Below are 21,087 nucleotides of genomic sequence, written 5' to 3' on the forward strand. Positions count from 1 at the left end.
TCAGATCCCAGGACCCAAGTCAGAGCAGTGGCAGAAACAATGATCATCCTCAGAGGCCCTGGGTAGTGATGGAAAATTCAGTTCAGTGAATGGTTTGGGAGTTTCCTGCCACCAGCCAAGTTTGCCCCTCAATGGTCAAATCTCTCAATGCTGCTCTCCATCAGATGGAAGGGGCAGAGCAGGAGTTCCTGACGGAACACTCTCTCCCTCAGGAGATGGGAGGATATTAGAAACATCTTTGATTTACCTTCTCCCAACGTGTCTAATTTATTGTTATAATTTAATACAATTTATTTAAAATTGTGTATAATTTGTTTTTCTTGTGAATGCTGCTTATCTGATGCTATGTGCCTGCGATGCTGCTGCAAGCAAGTTTTTCATTGCACCTGTGCACACATGGGCTTGAGCATCTGACAATAAACTGGGCTTTAAGAATACCGTTCTGTTGCATCTTCTCCTGCTGTTGCTTGTTTTCTGTATTCTATCGCTGTCCTCTCCTTCCTGTCTGAATCTTCTGCTGCTTTTTAAATTTCATTTTACTTTAGCTGTACTATTGCCATTTCTTATCTTTCCCTGTGGTACGTTCATTTTTTCTGGTCTAATTGTTTTCTCCCCATTCTTTTTAGTTCTCCCTTTTTCATTATTCTCCCTTCTCAACAATCCAAAGGATAAAGGGACCAGCGTGATTTGTCAGCTAACAGCCAATGGTAACCTCATCAGGGGTTGCACAGAGCCCTAGCAAATAGTAATAAGCTCCTGAGCTTTTTAAATCTCCTTCACTTTGAAGCAGGGAGGGACCAAGGAAAGGAATCAGCTCCAGTTAACTGTGGACAGCCAGTCATTGCACAGGCTGCAGCAGAATCCGATGTACGTTCCTGAACAGCAGCTTGCCCAGAGTTATTTGAACAGAGGAGACTTGCTTATTCAGTACCTGGACATGCCAAGGCAGTGGGCCACCCTGCTCATCTTCCTGCAAGTATGAAGCAAAGTGGCATTTGGGCAAATCGCACACAGATTGGCACCTTGTAAAACAGGACCATCAACAGCCTTTGCAATCTGAAACTGGAAATCATCCTTTTCCCCACATCCCACTTTTAGCAAAACAAGGCAAATAATCGTGCAACTTTGAGTTTTAAAGACAACTGTCGTCTGGAAGGATTTTCAGCCATGGACCAAGCATCAACTCAGCTGGCAGGCAATGCAACCAACCTCACAGAGACAGTGGGACACGCGTTGCAGTACTCCGTGTCCTCCAGCGATGTACTCTACAATGACTATACACCCCCCAAGAGAGAGCTGATCCCCTTGCCCAAGGCTGTGCTCTACCTGCTCATGGCTGCCCTGGTGATGGTAGCAGTGGCATATGCCATCGTTGGGCATATCATCAAAGATCTCGCACATGATTTTGCAGGTGAGTTCAGATCAATCATTACAGTAAAAAGTTGAAATGAGTTATTGGAATCTTGATGAAGATGAATTTTGCTTCGTGATTTAGTTTCAGCACAATTTATTTTGTAACATGTCTAAGTGTTATATTGCTTAAAATCGATTAAGGAATTGGAATCAGAAAGCGATTGCCAGTCTGTTTAACTCTTTCCCTTCCATTGTTCTCCATACTGAGGAACTGCTTCACTGTCAGACATCTGGGGCTTTAAACTCAGGTGCCTTTGACTTGCTCAGATGGACCTTAAAGTTCTCCTGACCCTGTCTGGAGACTAAAGAGTTCTTGCTTATGTCTTGGTCAAGATGCCACCCCCAACGGACACTATGAAACATATATAATGCCCTTGAATTATCAGGTACTGTTTGATGGGATCACTATCTCATTTGCCTAAAAATATTTTCTTAAAAAATTGACTGTGTTGACATGACAAGGAGCTGCAAAAATCCCTGGAGTTAACTATTTGCCATCCAGCATGCTCAGGTTTGATTTCCTTATTCTAGATATGCCTGCTAGTCAAACGAATAGACTGAGGACCCCCCCCCAAAGTTGATTGATAATCCATAGACCAACAGCTATATCTGTTATTGACAGTAATATTATAACCTCCATCAATATGGTGGGCTTAGTAACTCCTCCAATCGAGGTTTCTTACGGGGCCAGAATAAAAATCAGATTAGTTCTATAATATAGAGCTTGTGAAGAGTTAAGAGGAGAGCACACCTTGAAAGTATCCTGACTGGATGCATCATGGTCTGGTATGGCAACTCGAAAGCACAGAAATACAAGCTGCAGCAGAGAGTGGTGGATTCAGCCCAATACATCACAGGCACATCCCTCCCCACCATCAAAATTATCTACATGAGACACTACTTCAAGAAGGCAATATCCATCAGCCAAGATCCCCACCATCCGGGCCATGCCATCTTCTCGCAGCTACCATTGGGCAGAAGGTACAGAAGCCTGAAGTTCCACACCACCAGGTTCAGGAACAGCTCCTTCCCTTCAACCATTCAGTTCTTGAACTGACCTGCACAACTTTAATTACTATGATTGCTTTGCACTGCAGTGGATTTTGTATTTTTTTTGTTATAATTGTGTTCTTTCTTGTGTATTTTGTATAATTTGTTTTCCTAGCAAATGTTGCGTCTCTGATGCTATGTGCCTGTGATGCTGCTGCAAGTAAGTTTTTCATTGCACCTGTGAATACATGTACTCGTGCAGATGACAACAAACTCGGCTGACTGAGTAATAGACACGAGTTACCTGAAGTGAGATGCACACATCAGTTTCAGTTGCTTCTTTGTCACCCTGGAGCCATCAGTATAGCTTCAATGGGATGTTAAAATAGTCTGTCTCTCCCACATCCAGGATTCTTGCAGAAGTATAGTTGTGTGGGAGCTAACTTTAAACAGCTATTCTTTGAATATTAGCGGGCCATTTGACCACACAATCCATCAGTTTAGCCTGTGCCAAACTGCTGTTTTGGGAAACACATTTCACTTCCTAGTCTCCTAGGGCCTTGTGAGCAATGGTACCACACTAGCACTGCCTGAGCGGAGCCTGGTCATAACATCATGGACCATGAATCAATTACAATGACACAAAAGGCACCATAGGTTACTTAAGAGACCAACTACTCTTAATCTCTTGTAGTATTGCTCCGAATTATCAAGTGTACATATTTGTACATAGACACTGGAAAACATGGAGAGGTGCATTCACCCATCAATCCCTAGCCTGTGATAGCCATAGCACCAAATAACTCCAGTAGCCACATCATCCTGAGGACAACTGAAGAGGGGCTGTGGTAATATGACCTCCAGCCAAAATACTACAGGTGCTGGGGGAAAAAAAATCACATAAAACAGAAAATGTCAGGAGTACTCCAGCAAGGAGCATCTGTGGAGAGGGAACAGTTACTGTTTCAGTTTTTCAGAAATAATGAAATCCAATTGTACCCTGGGCACTGTAGGCCCCATTCTGAAACATTTTGAGGAGCTTTTAACCATCAAACTGGTGAGGAGGTTATTACTTTAAAAGGGTATTTTAAATTACTTTAACTGCTGAGCATGATTACTCAAACCCACTCTGTTAATGTGCTGTTTGCTGCAAATAGCAGTGACCTATCAAAAGCTGGATGACCCATACTTAATCCATGTCTATTTAAACTAAAAGCTCCTGCATCCCAGTCTGTCTAACAGAAGTGATGGCTTAATCACTTCTCCACTGGGAGTCTATTAACATTTAGTATAACGATTGATGAAAGAAATGACAAGCGTAATACATTTGCACTATGCAGGGACCATTAAGTCCACTTACAAACACGTACAACTGATAATTCAAAGCCATACCATTAGAGATTAAGAGTTGTTAGTCTCCAATTAACCTAAGAATATGTCTACTTATATTAATCAAACAGTGTGCCCTGAAAAGGCCACACAAATTATACACAAATCCACCTGAGTGGAACAACACATGTCGATCACGTATACATTGCTCCACTTGTCACAAGGCACTCTGCCTCCGACTTAGCTTCAGCACCTTCATTCCTAACGGTCACACAACAACAGAATTAGTTTGCTCATGTAACAGTTATTTATTTTAATCTAAAGTGTTATTTTTTAAGATTCAGATATCTTATACAAAAATTAACTCCAATGTGAAAGTAATGTTCAGTATGGAAATAGAGCTACATGTTGTAACTTGTACCAAAGGTTTAACTATTGGAAAAAACCTGGGCATCTGAAGCCAAAGAAGATCCCAATAAACCAGTATGTTGGTGACACTGGTAAAGGCCTCGTTGACTATTTCTAGTTGCCTTGAGACTGGGTTGGACTTCTGCACTAGGAAGAGGGGGATTCACCAGAGTGATTCCTGTGACTAAGAGACCTCAGTTACATGGAGAGAATGGGAAACTAGGGCTGGTCTCAGAACAGAGAAGCTTTAACAGAAGTATTTAAAATCACATGGAGCTGCGATAGAGCAAATAAGGAGAAGCAGTTTTCATTGCCAGGAGGGTTGTAATCAGGACGACAGATTTAATATAATTGATTTTAAAAGAGGGGTTGAGAACAAAGGGGGGAAAATGAGATTATTTTTTGCAAGAAGCTGTAATCTGGAGAGTAATGCCTGAAAATTGCAGTAAAAACAGATTCCAAGGGAGTTAGGTAAATACTTGAAAGAGAAGATATTTGCATGTTCTCAGGGATAGGAGCATTGAGTGAATTAACTACAAATAACAACCATGTTGTTAAACCAGATTTATTGAATTCAACAACTTGCCACTGTGGGATTTGAACCCCTGAACTCTGCAATGCCACTCCAGAATCATAACCAAAACCGCACTTTGTCTCTAGTGAAAGGAACCAAACGAACCCAAGATCCCAGATTAGGCCATGATCAAGATATCCAGGCATCCATCTGTATTTCCTATTGAAATGCAAATTTTAAGTGGGGTGCAGAACTCCAATCTCCCTCCCACTGATGATCTCTCCTTCAAAGTCACTTCCCCAGTACCTCAAAGATAATCATGGTGTGATCGTCTGTGCAGCTCCCCTCGTCCTGTGCTCACGTTAAGCCACACTGTCACCCATGGATTTGAGCTCCAATCCAACAGAGAATCAAAGCTGATGCCACAGTGCAGAGCCAAGGGAGTGCTACACCAGCACCTTCTTTTGAACGTTCTTTCGGTATTATTCAGAGTATAGCAAAGAGTAGCCCTAATCTCTTACCCACCATGATCCCTTAATCAAAACATCCATAAAATATTAACTGGTCATTTATCTCATTGTCCGATGCAAACTTTCTCTGTACACACTGTCTACCACATTCTTATATAATGAATAACATCTTAAAAACAAATTGCATTATGTGCTTTGGGGTATTGAGTATGTTAAAGATGCCAAATAAAAGGCAAGTCACATCTTTTCAAAGAATCCTTCAAACAAGCAGGGAATAAGTATGGCAAATGAATCAGAGGCAAGATGAGATTTATCTTTAAAACAAAAACACAGCAAGTTTTTCCTATCCAAAATGTAGTGGGCGAATTGATTGGTGAAGGAACTACAACAATGACCCAGTTTCCCTTCCAAAATGTAATGTTCCAGGACAATGACTTTTCATCAAACAGGATACTGAATGGAAACTTTAACTGATTCTCTTTCCACAGATGCTGCCTGGTCTAACAATTTCGACTTTTATTTTGGATTTCCATTATCTTCAACATTTTGCTTTTGAAACTTCTGTGATTAGATAAATACTTGAAGGGGAACATTTGCAAAGATGTGGTACTAATTTCCATGATGGTCAAAAGACTTCCTCCTATGATGCAGCATTCTAAACAACATATTGGTTAGAAATACATTGATTAAAGCAAACTACACTCAATTCAAATGTTTCCATCCAACAGATTGTATATTTGGACCGAGACAACAGGCAAGTGAGACTGGCAATGACCTCAAGTGCACCAGACCGGAAACACTCTCGTACCCTCTCCAGAATCGGGAGGAAATCCTAATCCCAGCAGAGGAGACCCTGCATCTACCTCAAGAGACGTGACTCCGGAAGCAGGAACGTGGGGATGGATTTACCAAAGAGGAAGCTTACAACAAAAGCCTCATTCCGTCAGTAATCCCAACCAATCTTATTCAAGTGGCATCACCTTCATGGAGCAATTTTATTCTAATTGATGATTTGAGAACAAATTCGGTCAAATTTACTTATGACATTTTCACTCCTTGAAATACAAATAATCCTTAATGCATTCCCAGAGCTAGAAGAACCCAAATAAATAATTAAATGTGCAGACACTAAAATGACAGTAACCATTATACACATATCGTTTGGCTGCCAGACTTGTGAATACAATAGGACATCAAGGACAAGGACAGATCAAGTCAACAACCTGCCTTTTCACTGCACCCATATTTTATGGAGCCAAACACCCAAGGCACTCCACAAGAGTATTACTGGGCAGATTTACCAGCAAAATCTTAGTCTTTTGGTACTCTAACCACACTAGACTAGAATCCAACCATGTTTGCATTATTACTTCCTGTCTGATTATTCCAAACATTTATCACCTTTTGTAGAAAGATGTTCTTTCACCAAGACATTGGCTTCAATATTCTGCCTCATTTAAAATATTTTATTAACTTCAGTAACACTCCCCCTTTGAATGCCTTCTCACCAGCTTGCAAATTAGCATTAATTTAGGCTCTCTGCTCATCCCCAGAACCATTTCTGGCGACTGGTGCTATTCTCTGCACCCACACAACACTTCAATATGTGAATTACTGCTAAATTCTGCTTACTTTTACATTTTGAGTCTAAAATCGGAACAGTTTTCATCCACGATGCAAGTATCGATGATCCTCAATGCAACTCCACCAGTGGAAACTGCAGCTAAAAGGGCAGAGATTTACCACAAGATTAAAAAGACTGCTGCTGGCAAAGGAAAACTGTACTTAAAAATAGCTGTAACCTATCACTAACTTGGATTAAGTATAGCACAACATCCTGTGAATTCCTCCTTACTGTGCAATGTCCTTCCTGGCTGTTGCAACATCCTGGATACTTCTCCAAAGGTTCTCATTCTGAGATGTCCCTTATTAACCGTTCTTGCTCTGTGATACACTGTATCAGTCTATATAACTTAATATTTTGTGAAGAAAATAAAACATTTAAGTAATTATCCAGACTGAGCAGTCACGAGTATGAACTGTTCCAGTGCAGAAGTCCTTGAATTTAGCCAAGCCATGTTATTCCAATTGCAGCAAGACTAGGATGTCTAGCGTAAAGGTGGGTCCGATTAAGACAAAGGTGGGAGAATGTGCCTGGAGGCGGCAGAAGTGGGAGAAGTTCTCAATGAATACTTCTCTTCGGTATTCACCAAGGAGAGGGGTCTTGATGACGTGGAAGGGAGTGCTGGTAGGGGTAATGTCTCGAGGTTGTAGGTATCAAGAGAGAGGATGTGTTGAAGTTGTTAAATAATATCAAGACGGATAAATCTCTGGGGCTGACGGGATTTTCCCCAGGCTGCTTCGAGAGGCGAGGGAGGAGATTGCTGAAACCGCTGGTAAGGATCTTTGAGTCCTCATTGTCCACAGGGATGGTGCCGGAGGATTGGAGTGTGGCGAATATTGTCCCCTTGTTCAAAAAAGGTAGTAGGGATAGTCCAGGGAACTACAGACCAGTGAGCCTTACGTCTGTGGTGGGTAAGCTGTTAGAAAGGATTCTAAGGGATAGGATCTATGAACACCTGGAGAATCATGGACTGATTAGGGACAGCCAGCACGGATTTGTGAAGGAAAGATCTTGCCTCACAAGCCTGACAGAGTTCTTTGAGGAGGTGACGAGGAAGATTGATGAGGATAGTGCGGTGGATGTGGTCTATATGGATTTTAGTAAGGCGTTTGATAAGGTACCTCATGGTAGGCTTCTTCAGAAGGTCAGAGGCCAAGGGATCCAAGGAGGCTTGGCTGTGTGGATTAGGAATTGGCTTGACTGTAGAAAGCAGAGGGTTGTGGTGGAAGGAGTGCCCTTGGATTGGAGGGCAGTGACTAGTGGTGTCCCGCAGGGATCGGTTCTGGGACCTCTACTTTTTGTGATATTTATAGATGACTTAGATGAGGGGGTGGAAGGCTGGGTTAGTAAGTTTGCAGACGACACTAAGATCGGCGATGTTGTGGATAGTGTGGAGGGCTGTCGGAACTTACAGAGGGATATTGATAGGATGCAGAGCTGGGCTGACAAGTGGCAGATGGAGTTCAATCCGGAGATTTACCCTGTACTCGGCAGTGTAGAGGAGCAGAGGGATCTGGGGGTTCATATTCACAGTTCACTGAAAGTTGCCTCACAGGTGGATAGAGCAGTTAAGAAGGCCAATGGGATGTTGGCTTTCATAAATCATGGGATTGAGTTGAAGAGCCGTGAAAGTGATGATGCAGCTTACAAAACTTAGTTAGACCACACTTAGAGTATTGTGTTCAGTGGTCGCCGCATTATAGGAAGGATGTGGAGGCGTTGAAGAGGTTGCAGAGGAGATTACCAGGATGCTGCCTGGATTAGATCTTATGGAATATGAGGAGAGGCTTAGGTGCTAGGGCTTTATTCACTGGAAAGGAGGAGGATGAGAGGAGACATGATAGAGGTATATAAAATATTGAGAGGAATAGATAGACAGTCAGCGCCTCCTTCCCAGGGCACCAATGCTCAAGACGAGAGGTCATGGCTTTAAGGTTATGGGTGGGAGGTTCAGAGGAGATGTCACGGGGAGGTTTTTCACCCAGAGCATGGTTGGTGCATGGAATGCACTGCCTGGGGTGGTGGTGGAGGCAAATACATTGGACAGGTTCAAGAGTTTGTTGGATAGGCACATGGAGGAATGTGAGATATGCGGGAGGAAAGGTTTAGATAGTGTGAGGGTGGTTTGATGAACAGCACAACATGGTGGGCCGAAGGGCCTGTTTTGTGCTGTATGGTTCTATGGTACTGTACCTTCTGAAAGCGCACCAACTTATCTGATACCACGGATGAAGGGTTGCCCACCAACCCAACCACTGGTAGGTGACCATGAAAGACCGAGGCTGTAGGTGCTAAGTTAACTGATCATTTCACTCCCACGGTAAGGCACGTGAAAGCTACGCAAATAAAATATATCCCTATTGGAAATGGCATCACAAAACACTTGCACAAGGAGCTGGATTGCAATGGATCCCTAACAAGCCACCTTCAGTAACTGCTTAAGCATTCTTACCTCAGCATGAGGGCAAGGGTTGGTTGAATCTGATAACTCATAGCACGTACACGAGGCTGGTCACATATGCATTTGTGGATACCTTAGGCTCCAAAAATTGGCACGTCATCACTGATTTAGTAAGCGCATCAATTAATTGTGGAAATGTTATCCTGAGAAAATGACCAGGTTGACTATGGGTTGGCAGATTTCAAGATACTATAATTGACTACTGTAGCTCTGTGGTAGGCAAGTATTAATCCTTTTTGGGAAGTGTATGTGTGAACCTACATAGAAATGCATAACATCAGGTTCAACTGTGACAACCTCTGACTGAACAGTCTGCTGGCAGGAGAACAGTCAGAGGAGTTTTTTTTAATGCAAAGTTCTGGTTTCCTTCAGCATCAGACAGTTTCTCCCCTCTCCTCAACCCCCAACAAACTGACAGACTGGTACATTTCTGGAAAGCTTGGCATACCAGCAGTAATCTCCCACTGGATACTATAGCCCCGAGTAGCACTGAGACTAAGTCGTAGATGAATCTGCACTGAGTCCATCAATCAAATACAAACCTAAAAGGGGTGATAGTGTGGATGACAGAGAAGCATCAAGGAATACATTTCAGTTTTGCTCCATTTATTGCATTAGATTTACAATTTGTTTTATTTTCTGAAATAAGACAGATGTCATAAGTGGACTCCTTGGAAACCAAGATAATTTAACACATGACAATGACGTGTGTGCTACAGTCATAATCTTCCAATACAATCATCGAAGCAGGCTATAGAAAGGTTTCATTACTTCATACTAAGATTTCTCTACTGCTAATTAAGCAGTGAGGAATGGATAGTTCCAGCACAATGATCCCTATTGACAATAGTCAGTGAAATTTAGAATGCAGATATAACTTTAACAAGGTAACATACTCCAATCAACCTGCAACAGAGTTCCAGCTTCCTTTTCTGGTGCTAACACGTTTTCACAGATGTGCAAACTTGCCAGGCTTCTGGAACATCTTCAAATATTAACATAAAATAATGGAACAAGAGCCCACCACATGTTACAGGAGTTCTGGAGGCAGAGCGATATTGACGTCTGATTGACAGTAAAATATGCTCCGAACTCCAAAGCCAAAAGATGTTTTATCTTTTAAGATCTTATCTTCTTCATCCCCCAGTCCCTGAATTTAAATAAAGAGTCCTGCTGCACGTGCATCTTAGTCTGAATGCTACGAGTCCAGGCGGCACACTGGGCTGTCATATACCATCTGCAAGTTCACCTTGTGCCCCACAAGCTCACGGATGTTGTTGATCCCATACTTGATCATGGTTGGTCTAGGAGGAAATAAAGGAAAAATACTGATCTTGGATCTTCTTTCCTGGTTGTCAACAAAATGATCTAATTAAACAAATACTGGAATGAAACCAATATAGTTTAAACAAGGCGTTACAAAGGTCACAATGGGACTGACACTTTAAAGGCAGAAAAGGTTAAGGACTTACATAGGAAGCCTACATGGCAGAATGCAGAATGTCTAAACATGTAACCCTGTTAATTGAAGACGGATGAATATACAGCAATGACATCTGAAATCCTATGAAATCCTAAACACGAGTATCATGGGGTTAAATATTGGATCCCACACCAGAAGATGCAAAACTACACACATTCTACTTGTTACATTTATACAAGGTATACCAATGTGTATTATGTCAGTGAAGAAAACTTACACTGATATAACGTCGCTGGAAGTTATTTGGTGATCACATTGTGCAAGAATGAAATGTTTCTAGAATCATAAAATCGTACAACATAGAAAGTCATTTGGTCCATAATACCTGTGCTACCCCTCTGAAAGACTTGCCAATCAGTTCCACTTGTCGCTAAGTATTTATCCATTTCCTTTTTGAAGGTTACAGATGAACCTGCTTCCACCATCCTTTTGGACAGTGTATCCCAGACCATAAGAATTCAACACAATAACAAAAAATTCTCATCTCTTCTCTGGTTCTTTTGCCAGTTACACTTACTGCTGGTCTGGCTAAACTAATGATGAGGATCAAGGTAGAACCCAGCAACTTCGGGCCGTGACATACATTAGTTGGGGGTTTTCATTAGTTGCCCTAATTAAACCAAATACCTGTACATACTTTCACCTGAGTCAAGGAAGGGTTGACAATCAAACAATCTCAAATAGTATTTATCCCTCCTCTTTAAAAACACCTGGTCTGTCCACCAACAAGCCAGGAAATGTGGAAATCAGAGAAACCAGCGGCAAAAGAGATTTGTCTTTAGAACACTTCACTTTTAAATCGCACAACATTTCACCTTTTGGCTGAAGGAGAGGGAGATTTCAGGCGACAATGGCAATTACAAGGAATTAAGGACAAACTTCTTTTAATTCACTATATAAGTAAATCAATCAGGCGATGAGATAATCAATTCTGGCCCTTATTTGAAGCCACTGTCGGCACTTATAAAGTTACAAGTCAATGCTGTGGCTTCTTGCCCTGTAGGAAACACAATCAGGTGAATGTATCTGCACTATTTATAAATGGAATTGAAGGACCATTAACAAAGTGTTTAGGGTTGTGCAGACGGCATTCTTTGGACTTGAACTGTGGGCCCAGTGACTGCAAATAGCCCCCAAGGTGCTTCTCGCTGTTGGCCATTTCCCAATGTTTCTCTGTCTTGGCGCCAACTATATTCAGGGATTGCTAATTAGATAAAACCAGACAGACATTGCTGATGCCTCGCTGAATATGCAGAATAGCAACAATGCCAAAGACTCTATCACACAATACTTTCCAAAGATTATCATGAGGTTCCCTGACATGGCTCTTGGCTGGAGGTCACTGGTCAGAAAAAACACACTGAAAGTTCCATACTGTACACTGAATGCATTATGGTTAGGATTTACGTCTGCAGTCTTCTATGTCTTTAAAGACATTTCCTTCTCTGCTTGCCCAAATTAGATGTCTCTCAGTTTTTTCTCAGTATGGAGGAAATTTTAAAATCAAGTGACTTTTAAATGGAGCAAAGCTGGGATTGAAGGCACGTCTGCATAGAAAACTTCCAACTCTCTACAGTTCCCCTTAAAGGTCATCTTATTCATCAAACTTCCCAAACAGAACCTCCATGCTCATTCTTCCTGCTTCTCTTTGGATCTGGATGTCAGTGAGTTACACTGGTGTCCCAGTCAGAAGGTGATGCATTCAGGTCACACTTCGAAGACTTAAGCACACGATCCAGGGCAGTACTGTAGTTAAGGCAATGCTGCAGACTTTTGGTGACCAAGGTTAAATCAAGGCACCAGTTTTTGCTCAGATATCTGTAACAGATCTGATAGCACTATTTCAAAGGAAAGCAAGAGAATTCTCTAGTAGTTTTCTCTTAAAAACACTAATATTTTTCTAAAAAAGCCCACCACCACATTGCTGTCTGTGAGGAAACTGCTGTTTCACACATTCCAACACTGACTACACTTCAAAAAGAGGGTTCTCACCACTGTGGACCTTGGTCAGCACCACTTTCCCCATTGCCTAGGGCGGCACACCCGGGATGATTCACCTCCCTGTTCCACCAAACTCCCATAAACCTTCTACTGAGTGGATGGGGGGAGGGGGGGGGGAGGGGGGGGGGGGGGGGGGAGGGAACTCCTATTCTCTCTCCAGTTGTCACATCCATTCAGAGACAAACCTTCTGCAGCTGAGCTCGGCTGTCCCTACATACACTTTAAAAAGTTGTGTCCCGAGACAAAACACTGGAGAACTCAAAAATACAAGAGGTTTGACCTCAGATATATGGAGTAATTCAGCATGCACCACTTATCTACATGGGGAATGCACAAACGTATACCATTAAAGGTGAGCACGGCAAACATGATTGCTGCATCCAGATACGAGTCCTCAGTTAGTGCATTATACTTTAAAAAACCACATTAGGGGAATTGCTGGGATTTGGTTGTTAGGCAATTTTTAAGCCCTGTGCTACAAAGTGGTCTCCAGCTTTGGGCTCTTTAGTAAGTGGATTAGTGGGACGCTGCTGGTTTGCAGCACAGTCCACGTACACGATGACCAGATGCAGAAAACCTCATCCAATCAGCATTTTACAAAAGGGTGCATAAAAAGCTTTGTATTAAATGAATTTTATTTTCAAAGGTAAACATGCAGAAATGAGGTGACGATCAGACTGAATTGCAAAGAAAGTTAATGTACATCTGCTTATCATGAGGGAAGTGTTGAGTGTTCAGGGCATGTGAAATCCAAAGTTCCATCTCCTGCTGAGAGTTGTTAAGTAAGAGTGATTTGGGTGAGATGAGAGGGACTAAGAGTGAAAATGGAACCTTCCCAATTTCAGGCATTCGGTGTCAGTAACCAGCGTTCCACAGCATGGGTCAGGTTCTTGGGGCTTAGGGCCTGAAGTGCCCATGAAAGCAGTTTGCAAGTTTGGGATCATTGATGGAGGGGGGCAGGGTGAGTGGAAAGAGTAAGTGGGTCACACAATCAGGAACAGGAACCCAACCACATTTCCTCTCCCTATCCAGGCGAGTGCAGAGACTGCAGGAGCCCATCCTATGGACCTCTGGGGTTGCCTGCCACCAGGTAGACAGTGGTACAACGGTGAAGTTGTGGGACTGGCAGCCAGAGGCACCAAACGACATGGGTTTAAATACCTCCATGGCAGCTGGGGAGTTAAACTTCAAGCCATTAAATAAACCAGGAATAAAGTAAGCTAATATCAATAATGACAACCACTAGGATTTTTGTAGAAACCCACTGACAGCCTCAGGGAATAAGGTTTGCCGTCCCTGTATACAGGCACAGTGTGGTCTGGTTGAATTCTTGGCAATTCAAGATGACAATGAATTCCATAAATGGAAAAAACTAACCTGATTATCAGGACAGTCTTCGTCAGGTAACAACTGGAGGTGTGAAAGTGTTCAGGAGAAACCATCAGCTGCTTCAGATCCTCACCAGCCCACTGCTGCTCTGGTGATTCCACAGCTTCACTGCAAGTGCTCATTTAAGTCCGTTTTCACGCAGGTTCCCTGATTACTGAAATAAAACTGCTATTTCCCTTCAAGTTTTAACTTGTTTCTACACCTCCCCTTCCACCTGGCTCCTTCATTACACTTAAGTTCTACATTATAAAAGTGCACTATCCTTCTAACATCCCCAATGATTGTAAATAGTTCTCCAGAATATCTCAAGGTCAAGAGAGACACGATGTGAATCTATGAAGTTGTTGCTTAACCAACAGGGAATGCAGGGTGCTACAAATTCAACCTTACAGTCGGGCAGTTGTGCTGTTACTGGTTACCACTTACCGTTCGAGAGACAGACCCCACGCAATCACACACACCCCTTCCGGCAGACCCATTGGGAGCAGCATTTCCGGGCGGAAGACACCAGAATTTCCGACTTCCACCCATTTCTTCAATCCTGGGGAAAGCAGAACATTCCTGTTTAAATGCAGCAGCAGATCCCAAACAGTAGAAGCAGCAGGCAAAGCACTCGATCCCTCAACTAATGGATCAGATGCTCTGCAGTCCTACACACCAAGTCACAAAGGAAACTTAAACAGCTCACAGATGGAGGCAGCTCCATGGACATCCCCATCCTCAATGACGGCAGAGCTCAACCAACTGATGGCAGAGTGCTTGCTGCCATCTTCAGCCTCAAGTCCCTGCCACAAAAACCAGTCAGTTCAACTCACTCCACATGACACCAAGTTCTGTCGAGGTTCAGCCTGAGCAGGACTGTGTATCTATGTTGACAGGGGCACAAATTGAGACGGACCTCAACTCCTGCTGGAAGATCATCAATCTGGTCAGCCTGAAACTTGTTGGCCTTCCAGTGTAAGTGAATGCTACCGACTGGCACATTCCAGGGTGCCCGCTGAGGGACACACTGTAGCTCAATGCAGCCACAGCAAAGGCTCAGTGGGGAAGGAGCACAGTCTAGGGTCCTGCTGTCAGTGGACTGAGGGGCTGGGCCCTGTGTAACAGCTGCTCAAACTCTCCTCAGGTGCATCAAGGAGGAAACAGAAATGGTGCTGACCCGCCGAAAGGGATTGCACTGAATTGATGAAATAATGAACGTACGGAATAACATGTCCGAGTTGTATTTACTGTATATCAATAAAGTATATTTATTCATAAGGCTGAAATCTCATGGATTGCAGCAGTTCTAAACTGCAGCTCGGCACAGCTCCTCAAACACAATCAGAGAAAGGTAATAAGTACTGGCCTTGTCAGTAACACACAGTGAATAAAAACAGAGCCATCCCTTGCATTTAAACAGTCCCAAATATTGCACCATTGTCCACAGGAATGAAGCCTGCCTACAGCATCATATTCATCAGCTGGCTGTGGATTAAGTGCAAGTCTGTCTGTGTACTAAATCTGACTAAAGCCTTGAACCAATTGTGTTCTGGATTACAGCAGCCAAGCTGAGGGCATGTAGATTAAAGGGGAAAGCCATTTATTTTATAATACTCTATTTCTCATTCAAAAGTTCATTAGCCCATATTACAGCCTTTGGAACCATTTTGCTAAATAAATAAATAAATAAATAAATAAATAAATCGATCGCAGTTAGAAGTAGATGCCGTTAACTGCCGGTGTGTGGGGAAGTGGTGGTGAGGGTGGCAGGAAACTTTTTATTTTTATTAGATTTTCATCAGTACACAAGTCATATTGGATGAACAGTGGCGAGATCTGTGACAGGGGGAAGGGCTCAGCAAAAGCAAAATGTGTCCTTGACACTGAACAGTGGTGTGAATACAGCTGAATCATTGTCCATCTTCCTCTCCAGCGACGAGCTCTTGGTTGTTAATGGTTAGGGTTCAGAACAGCCAAACTTAATGCCATTTAGTTGTTTTAGCTATACTCTGCTTAGGGGCACGTCAATCAAATGGGTTTCAACTCAACTGCTCCCTACACCCAAAACATACAAAATAAACACTTGCTCTCCTTCTCTTTTACAGCTGATCCAATGGGTGTTGCATTCCCCAATCCGAAGCCAAGATTAAATTAATTATTTTTCCAACCCTTTGTACATTTTTGTAGAGTGATCTGCAGTCACCGAGATGCCCAAAATGATCTCCAAGAGTTCCTAAGATAAAGCTGATGAAGGTCCAGGTACACTGCGAGGATTAGCAATCTCGGTTTTATGCAACAAACGAGCTGCTGGAGGAACTCAGTAGGTTAATCTGCAGAGTCCCTCCAACATCTTATTTGTTGCTCCAGATTCCAGCATCTGCAGTCTTGTGTCGACCCCAGTTTTACAAATCTTCTTTAAACATCCACTGTCTAATATCTTCAGCAATGACAATAAAAATGGAAGCAGAGGGATGCTTGAAATATCGATAAGCTTTAAGCTGTGGCTTTTAGAAAAATATCCCGAGGCCAATGCAAGAAAGTGATCACCAGTGGAAATAGCGGTAGACTAAGAAGGGTGACCACAGGGAGAAAGGAGAAGACAGAAGCCACAAGGAAATGGGTTTCAGGAGTGAACTCCAGAGGGATCAGGGCCTGAGTGAACAAAAGTAGAATCAGAAGAGACAGCAGTGGGAGAACAGCATGGAACTATCAATAAGACACGGCCATGTGATCTTAGCACAGCTGTGTTTTAAGACTGGAGAGTGTTGAGGAACCAAGAACCTCTGCAATTTAACAAGAACAGATATAATAGGGGAAGAGGATAGGGCCTGGCCCAAGAGTATTTGAATGAGCTCAGGTCAATTACCTAAACACTACAGTAATGGAATCTGAAGCCAAAAGCCTGTGCCTGGGTTTTAGCTGCAGATGAACTGAGATAGGGATATCTTTACAGGATTTGATTCAGGCAGTCTGGAGCAGGGCTATTGGCAGGAGATGACAGACGTTTTCCCATAGAGAACATTCCCGAACACTTTGTTCCAGAGATTGAGGGTTAGCTCTATTAAATTCAGCTCTTCTTTAGTAGACCTCTGTACTCTTAGGTTAAAGTAATTCTATCACCATCTTTAAGAGAGACTGATGAATTGAGCAAAGGTTAACACAAGATCTTAAGTTTCAGTGGTCAATAAAATATACGGCAATCACTCTGCACAAAGCTGCCTGGGATTTCTCCCTCAAGTACGAGCTGTGAACTTCTCTTATTTCACACATGGCTTTAATCTGATCTCTTCCTTTCATCTTGTTACTTCCAGAAGTGCATCCTTCCTGCACAAACTAACTTTCTTTATTCATTGATGGGATGTTAATGCCACGGCCAAGCCCAGTGTTGATTGCTACCCCCCAGCTATCCTTGAGGTGGTGATCAGTTCCTCTGATGACGGTACTCCACACAGCACTTTTGAGTAGGCAGGTTCCAGGATATGGACCTAGCAATGGAATTCCACGTCAGGAATGTTAGAAGGAAACCTGCAGGTGGTGATATTTTCAATATGGCTGCTGCCACGAGCTTGGAAATAGAGATCCTGCCCTACAACTAATGGATCAGAGTAGCCTTGGCAAGTGCAATGAGTTTTATAGGTGACATACAGTACATGCAGACATGCTGTGCAAATGGCAAAAAATGAATACTTTGGGGTGCCAATTACGTTAATATCTTTGTCCTGGATGCTGTTCAGCCTTTGGAACTGCACTCATCCAGGCACATGTCCTGCTGTGCCATGTAGACAGCAGAAAGGCTTTGGGATGGTGGGAGATGAATTACGCACCACAGGATGCCCATCCCTGATTTGGTCTTGTAGCCACAGTATCTATGTAGTTGGTACAGCTGAGCTCCTGACCAGGATATTAATAAAGTGGGGTGGCGGCAGCAGGGGGGGGGGGGGGGGGGGGGGGAAGAAGTGGTCCAAGGTAATGCCTTGGAATGTCAAAGATAGGAGGTACAATCTCTCGCTGGGCATGATCATTACCAGAAGCACGACCACTGGATGAGAAGGTTGGTGCCCACTGACCTATCCCTCAAGCTGTGCCAGGGTAACTGAAACTGTTCCATTTATCTGTCCTACACCCACAGAGTACACACGTTAATAAACACTCCAGTCGGTTTGATGAAAGGAATTGGCCTACAAGGTTAACTGTTCTTTCCAAAGATCCTGCCTGACCTGCTGAGTATTTATTTCAGCTGTCTAGTCTCTCCAGTTTTGTTTTGCTTTAACCCTCCCAATACTTTCTTCCCTCAGCTGCTAACTCTGGTAGCAGTGGAAATGTTGAACTGTCACTCACCCATTTATTTTGCTGTTTTAATACATACAGGTTACAGGCAACAAGTATGGCGATTACAGATTTAGCTTGCAATACACCATCCATTTCCAAGCAGGACGGGAGGTCCACAAATGGAATCAAGATTTAGATGAATGGCCGCCCCAAAGAATGGCCTCCTTCGGTACAGCAATGAATTAGGAGCAGAGGTTCTGTGCTCAAGGACCTTCACAACATTGTCCTCTGAGGGAATCACTTAACAACTGTGTTCAACTTAAAAGAGGCACATTTGGAAATTGTTAGTTGAAAATTGATTGGTTAATTAGCTAACTGGCAGCAGCCAATAAAAAGTTAGGGTCAAGCAGAGCAGCCATTGTGGGAGTAGGCCAGTGTTAGGGGGAGGAAGCTGAGGCTTTGGCTCAAACGGCTTCCATGTGAAGAGGAGGTGAGTGGAAGCTAAGTGAACAGGGAGTCCTCCAGTGTCCCTGATGACTACACCTGTGAAATGTGCATCTGGCTGCAGCTCCGTGCAGATCACATTAGGGAAATGGAGCTGGATGAACTATAGATCATTTGGGAGGCTGAGGGGTATACAGACAGGAGTTACAAGGAGGCAGTCACACCTAAGGTGCAGGTAGCTGGGTGACTGTCAGGAAAAGGAAATGTGATTGGCAGTCAGTGCAGAGTACCCCTGTGGCTGTTCCCCTCAATAACAAGTATACCGCTTTAGATACTGTTTGGGGGGAGGGAACAACCTACCAGTAGAAAGCCACAGTGGCCAGGTCTCTGGTACTGAGTCTAGCTCTGTGGCTCAGAAGGGGTGGGGGGGTGCGGAAGTGCAGTAGTAATAGGGGATTCATTAGTTAGGGGGACAGACAGGAAGTTCTGTGGATGAGAACAGGACTCCTAGATGGTATGTTGCCTCCCAGGTGCCAGGGTCAGAGACACCACAGATCGAGCCCATAGCATTCTTAAGGGGGAGGATGAGCAGTCAGAAGTCATGGTCCACATCGGTACCAATGACATAGGCATGAAGGGTGATGAGGTCCTGCAAAGTGAGTTCAGGGAGTTAGGTGCTAAGTTAAAAGATTTTGGTGCTAAAGGCCAGACTGACCTACCAAAGAAAACTGAGGAACTGCTGTGTGCTATGTCTCACTGAAATGTGGCTTACATCTGCTTCACCTGACTGCACCATACAAACTGAGGGCTTCTCAATTCACTGAATGGACTGTACAGCATCCTCGGGCAGAGGAGGAGAGGTCTGCTTCTTAATAACTAACTTGTGGTGCTCGGACGTGACAGTCCTGGCATGTTCCTGCTCACTCAGCCTGGAATATCTAATGGTGAAGTGCCACACATACTACATGCCACAAGAGTTCACTTCAGCTATCTTGACAGCACTCTACATCCCACCATAGACGGACATGAAGCCTACACTCAACGAACTATACTCTGCGGTCAACAGCCTTGAAACAAGATACTGAGGTCCTCTCATCATTGCAGGTGACTTCAACCAGGCCTGGTAGTACTTTGGTAACACGCTCTTGATACAGCCAGCATGTCTCCTGGCTCAACAGGGGTCCAAACATCCTTGACCATTGCTATACAACCATTAAAGATGCCTAGTGAGCCACCCCTCACCTTGGCAAGTCAGACCACCAGGCTATGTTCCTTCCCCCTGCGTACAAACAGAAGCTGAAATGGGAGGATCCAGTACAGAAAGTCATACAGCACTGGTCTGAGGAAATAGATGAGCTTCTACGCAACTGCTTTGAGTCAGTGGACTAGTCCATGTTCAAAGACTCAGCTGCCAGCCCAGATGTCACCACCAACACGGACTTTATCAGCAAGTGTATGGAGGACTATGTACCAAAGAGGACAATCAGGGTGTTCCCAAATCAGAAACCATGGATGAGCCAGGAGATCCACTCCCTACTGAAGTCTAAGACTGCAGCATTCAAATCAGGTGACCCTGACCTTTACAAGAAATTGAGATATGACCTCCAGAAAGCTAGCAGAGATGCCAAGAGACAATATCAATCCAAAATAGAGTCCCAGACCAGCTGTCAGTTGTGGCAGGGTTTACATGCAGTAACGGACTACAAAACTAAGTCGGGCAGCATTGCTAACAACAGCACAGCCCTTCTTGATGAGCTTAATGCATTCTATGCATCTTTTGAACAGAAGCGGAGTGGAAAGTCACCACCCACCCTTACAGCCTCCAATGCACCTGAACCCACAGTCACCGTTGCAGATGTAAGATCAGTCTTCCAGAGAGTGAACCCGTGGAAAGCATCTGGCCCAGATGGTGTCCTGGCCATATCCTCAGATCCTGTGCAGATCAGCAGGTGGAGGTATATGCAGACATTTTTAACCTCTCCCTGAATCAGAGGTTTCCACCTGCTTTATGAAGACTACTATCATCCCAATACATAAACTCAAGGTTATGTGCCTCAATGACTACCACCTGGTGGTTCTGACATCCACCATCATGAAGTGCTTTGAGACTCGTCATGGCACACCAACTCCAGCCTCCCAGAAAACCTTGACCCAATGCAATTTGCCTACTGCCAAAACAGGTCTACAGAACATGCCATCTCCCTGGCCCTATGCTCATCTCTGGAGCATCTGGACAATAAATACACCCACGTTAGACTATTGTTTATTGAATACAGCTCTGCCTTCAGTACTAAAATTCCAAGCAAACTC

The 21,087-nt window shown here is 43.6% G+C and overlaps 3 protein-coding genes across 4 annotated transcripts in view; 1 reads left to right on the plus strand and 2 right to left on the minus strand.

Moving 5' to 3' along the window:
• Positions 1–6,733, plus strand: part of LOC127584925 (small integral membrane protein 44-like) — a 27,962-nt gene extending 21,229 nt beyond the window's left edge. The window contains exons 1-2 of one of the 2 annotated variants that reach the window (XM_052041944.1): positions 862–1,411; positions 5,853–6,733. In XM_052041944.1, coding sequence (XP_051897904.1) covers positions 1,168–1,411; positions 5,853–6,001 — 393 coding nt within the window. In that variant the 5' untranslated portion in view covers positions 862–1,167 and the 3' untranslated portion in view covers positions 6,002–6,733. Of the gene's footprint in view, positions 1–861; positions 1,412–5,852 lie in introns of those variants that run through there. The other variant, XM_052041945.1, reaches the window with a different exon arrangement.
• Positions 1–7,116, minus strand: part of LOC127584924 (synaptonemal complex central element protein 2-like) — a 37,797-nt gene extending 30,681 nt beyond the window's left edge. Inside the window, exon 1 of the mRNA XM_052041941.1 lies at positions 6,757–7,116. The gene's annotated coding sequence lies outside the window, so the exon portion shown is untranslated. The remainder of the gene's footprint in view (positions 1–6,756) is intronic.
• A 2,682-nt stretch (positions 7,117–9,798) lies between these two features.
• Positions 9,799–21,087, minus strand: part of farsa (phenylalanyl-tRNA synthetase subunit alpha) — a 39,668-nt gene continuing 28,379 nt past the window's right edge. Inside the window, exons 12-13 of the mRNA XM_052042205.1 lie at positions 14,509–14,623; positions 9,799–10,513 (exon numbers count right to left, since the gene is read on the minus strand). Of these exons, the coding sequence (XP_051898165.1) occupies positions 10,408–10,513; positions 14,509–14,623 (221 nt within the window). The 3' untranslated portion in view covers positions 9,799–10,407. The remainder of the gene's footprint in view (positions 10,514–14,508; positions 14,624–21,087) is intronic.

The sequence above is a fragment of the Pristis pectinata genome, chromosome 31 (genome assembly GCF_009764475.1).
Source record: "Pristis pectinata isolate sPriPec2 chromosome 31, sPriPec2.1.pri, whole genome shotgun sequence".
Classification (NCBI taxonomy): Eukaryota; Metazoa; Chordata; class Chondrichthyes; order Rhinopristiformes; family Pristidae; genus Pristis; species Pristis pectinata.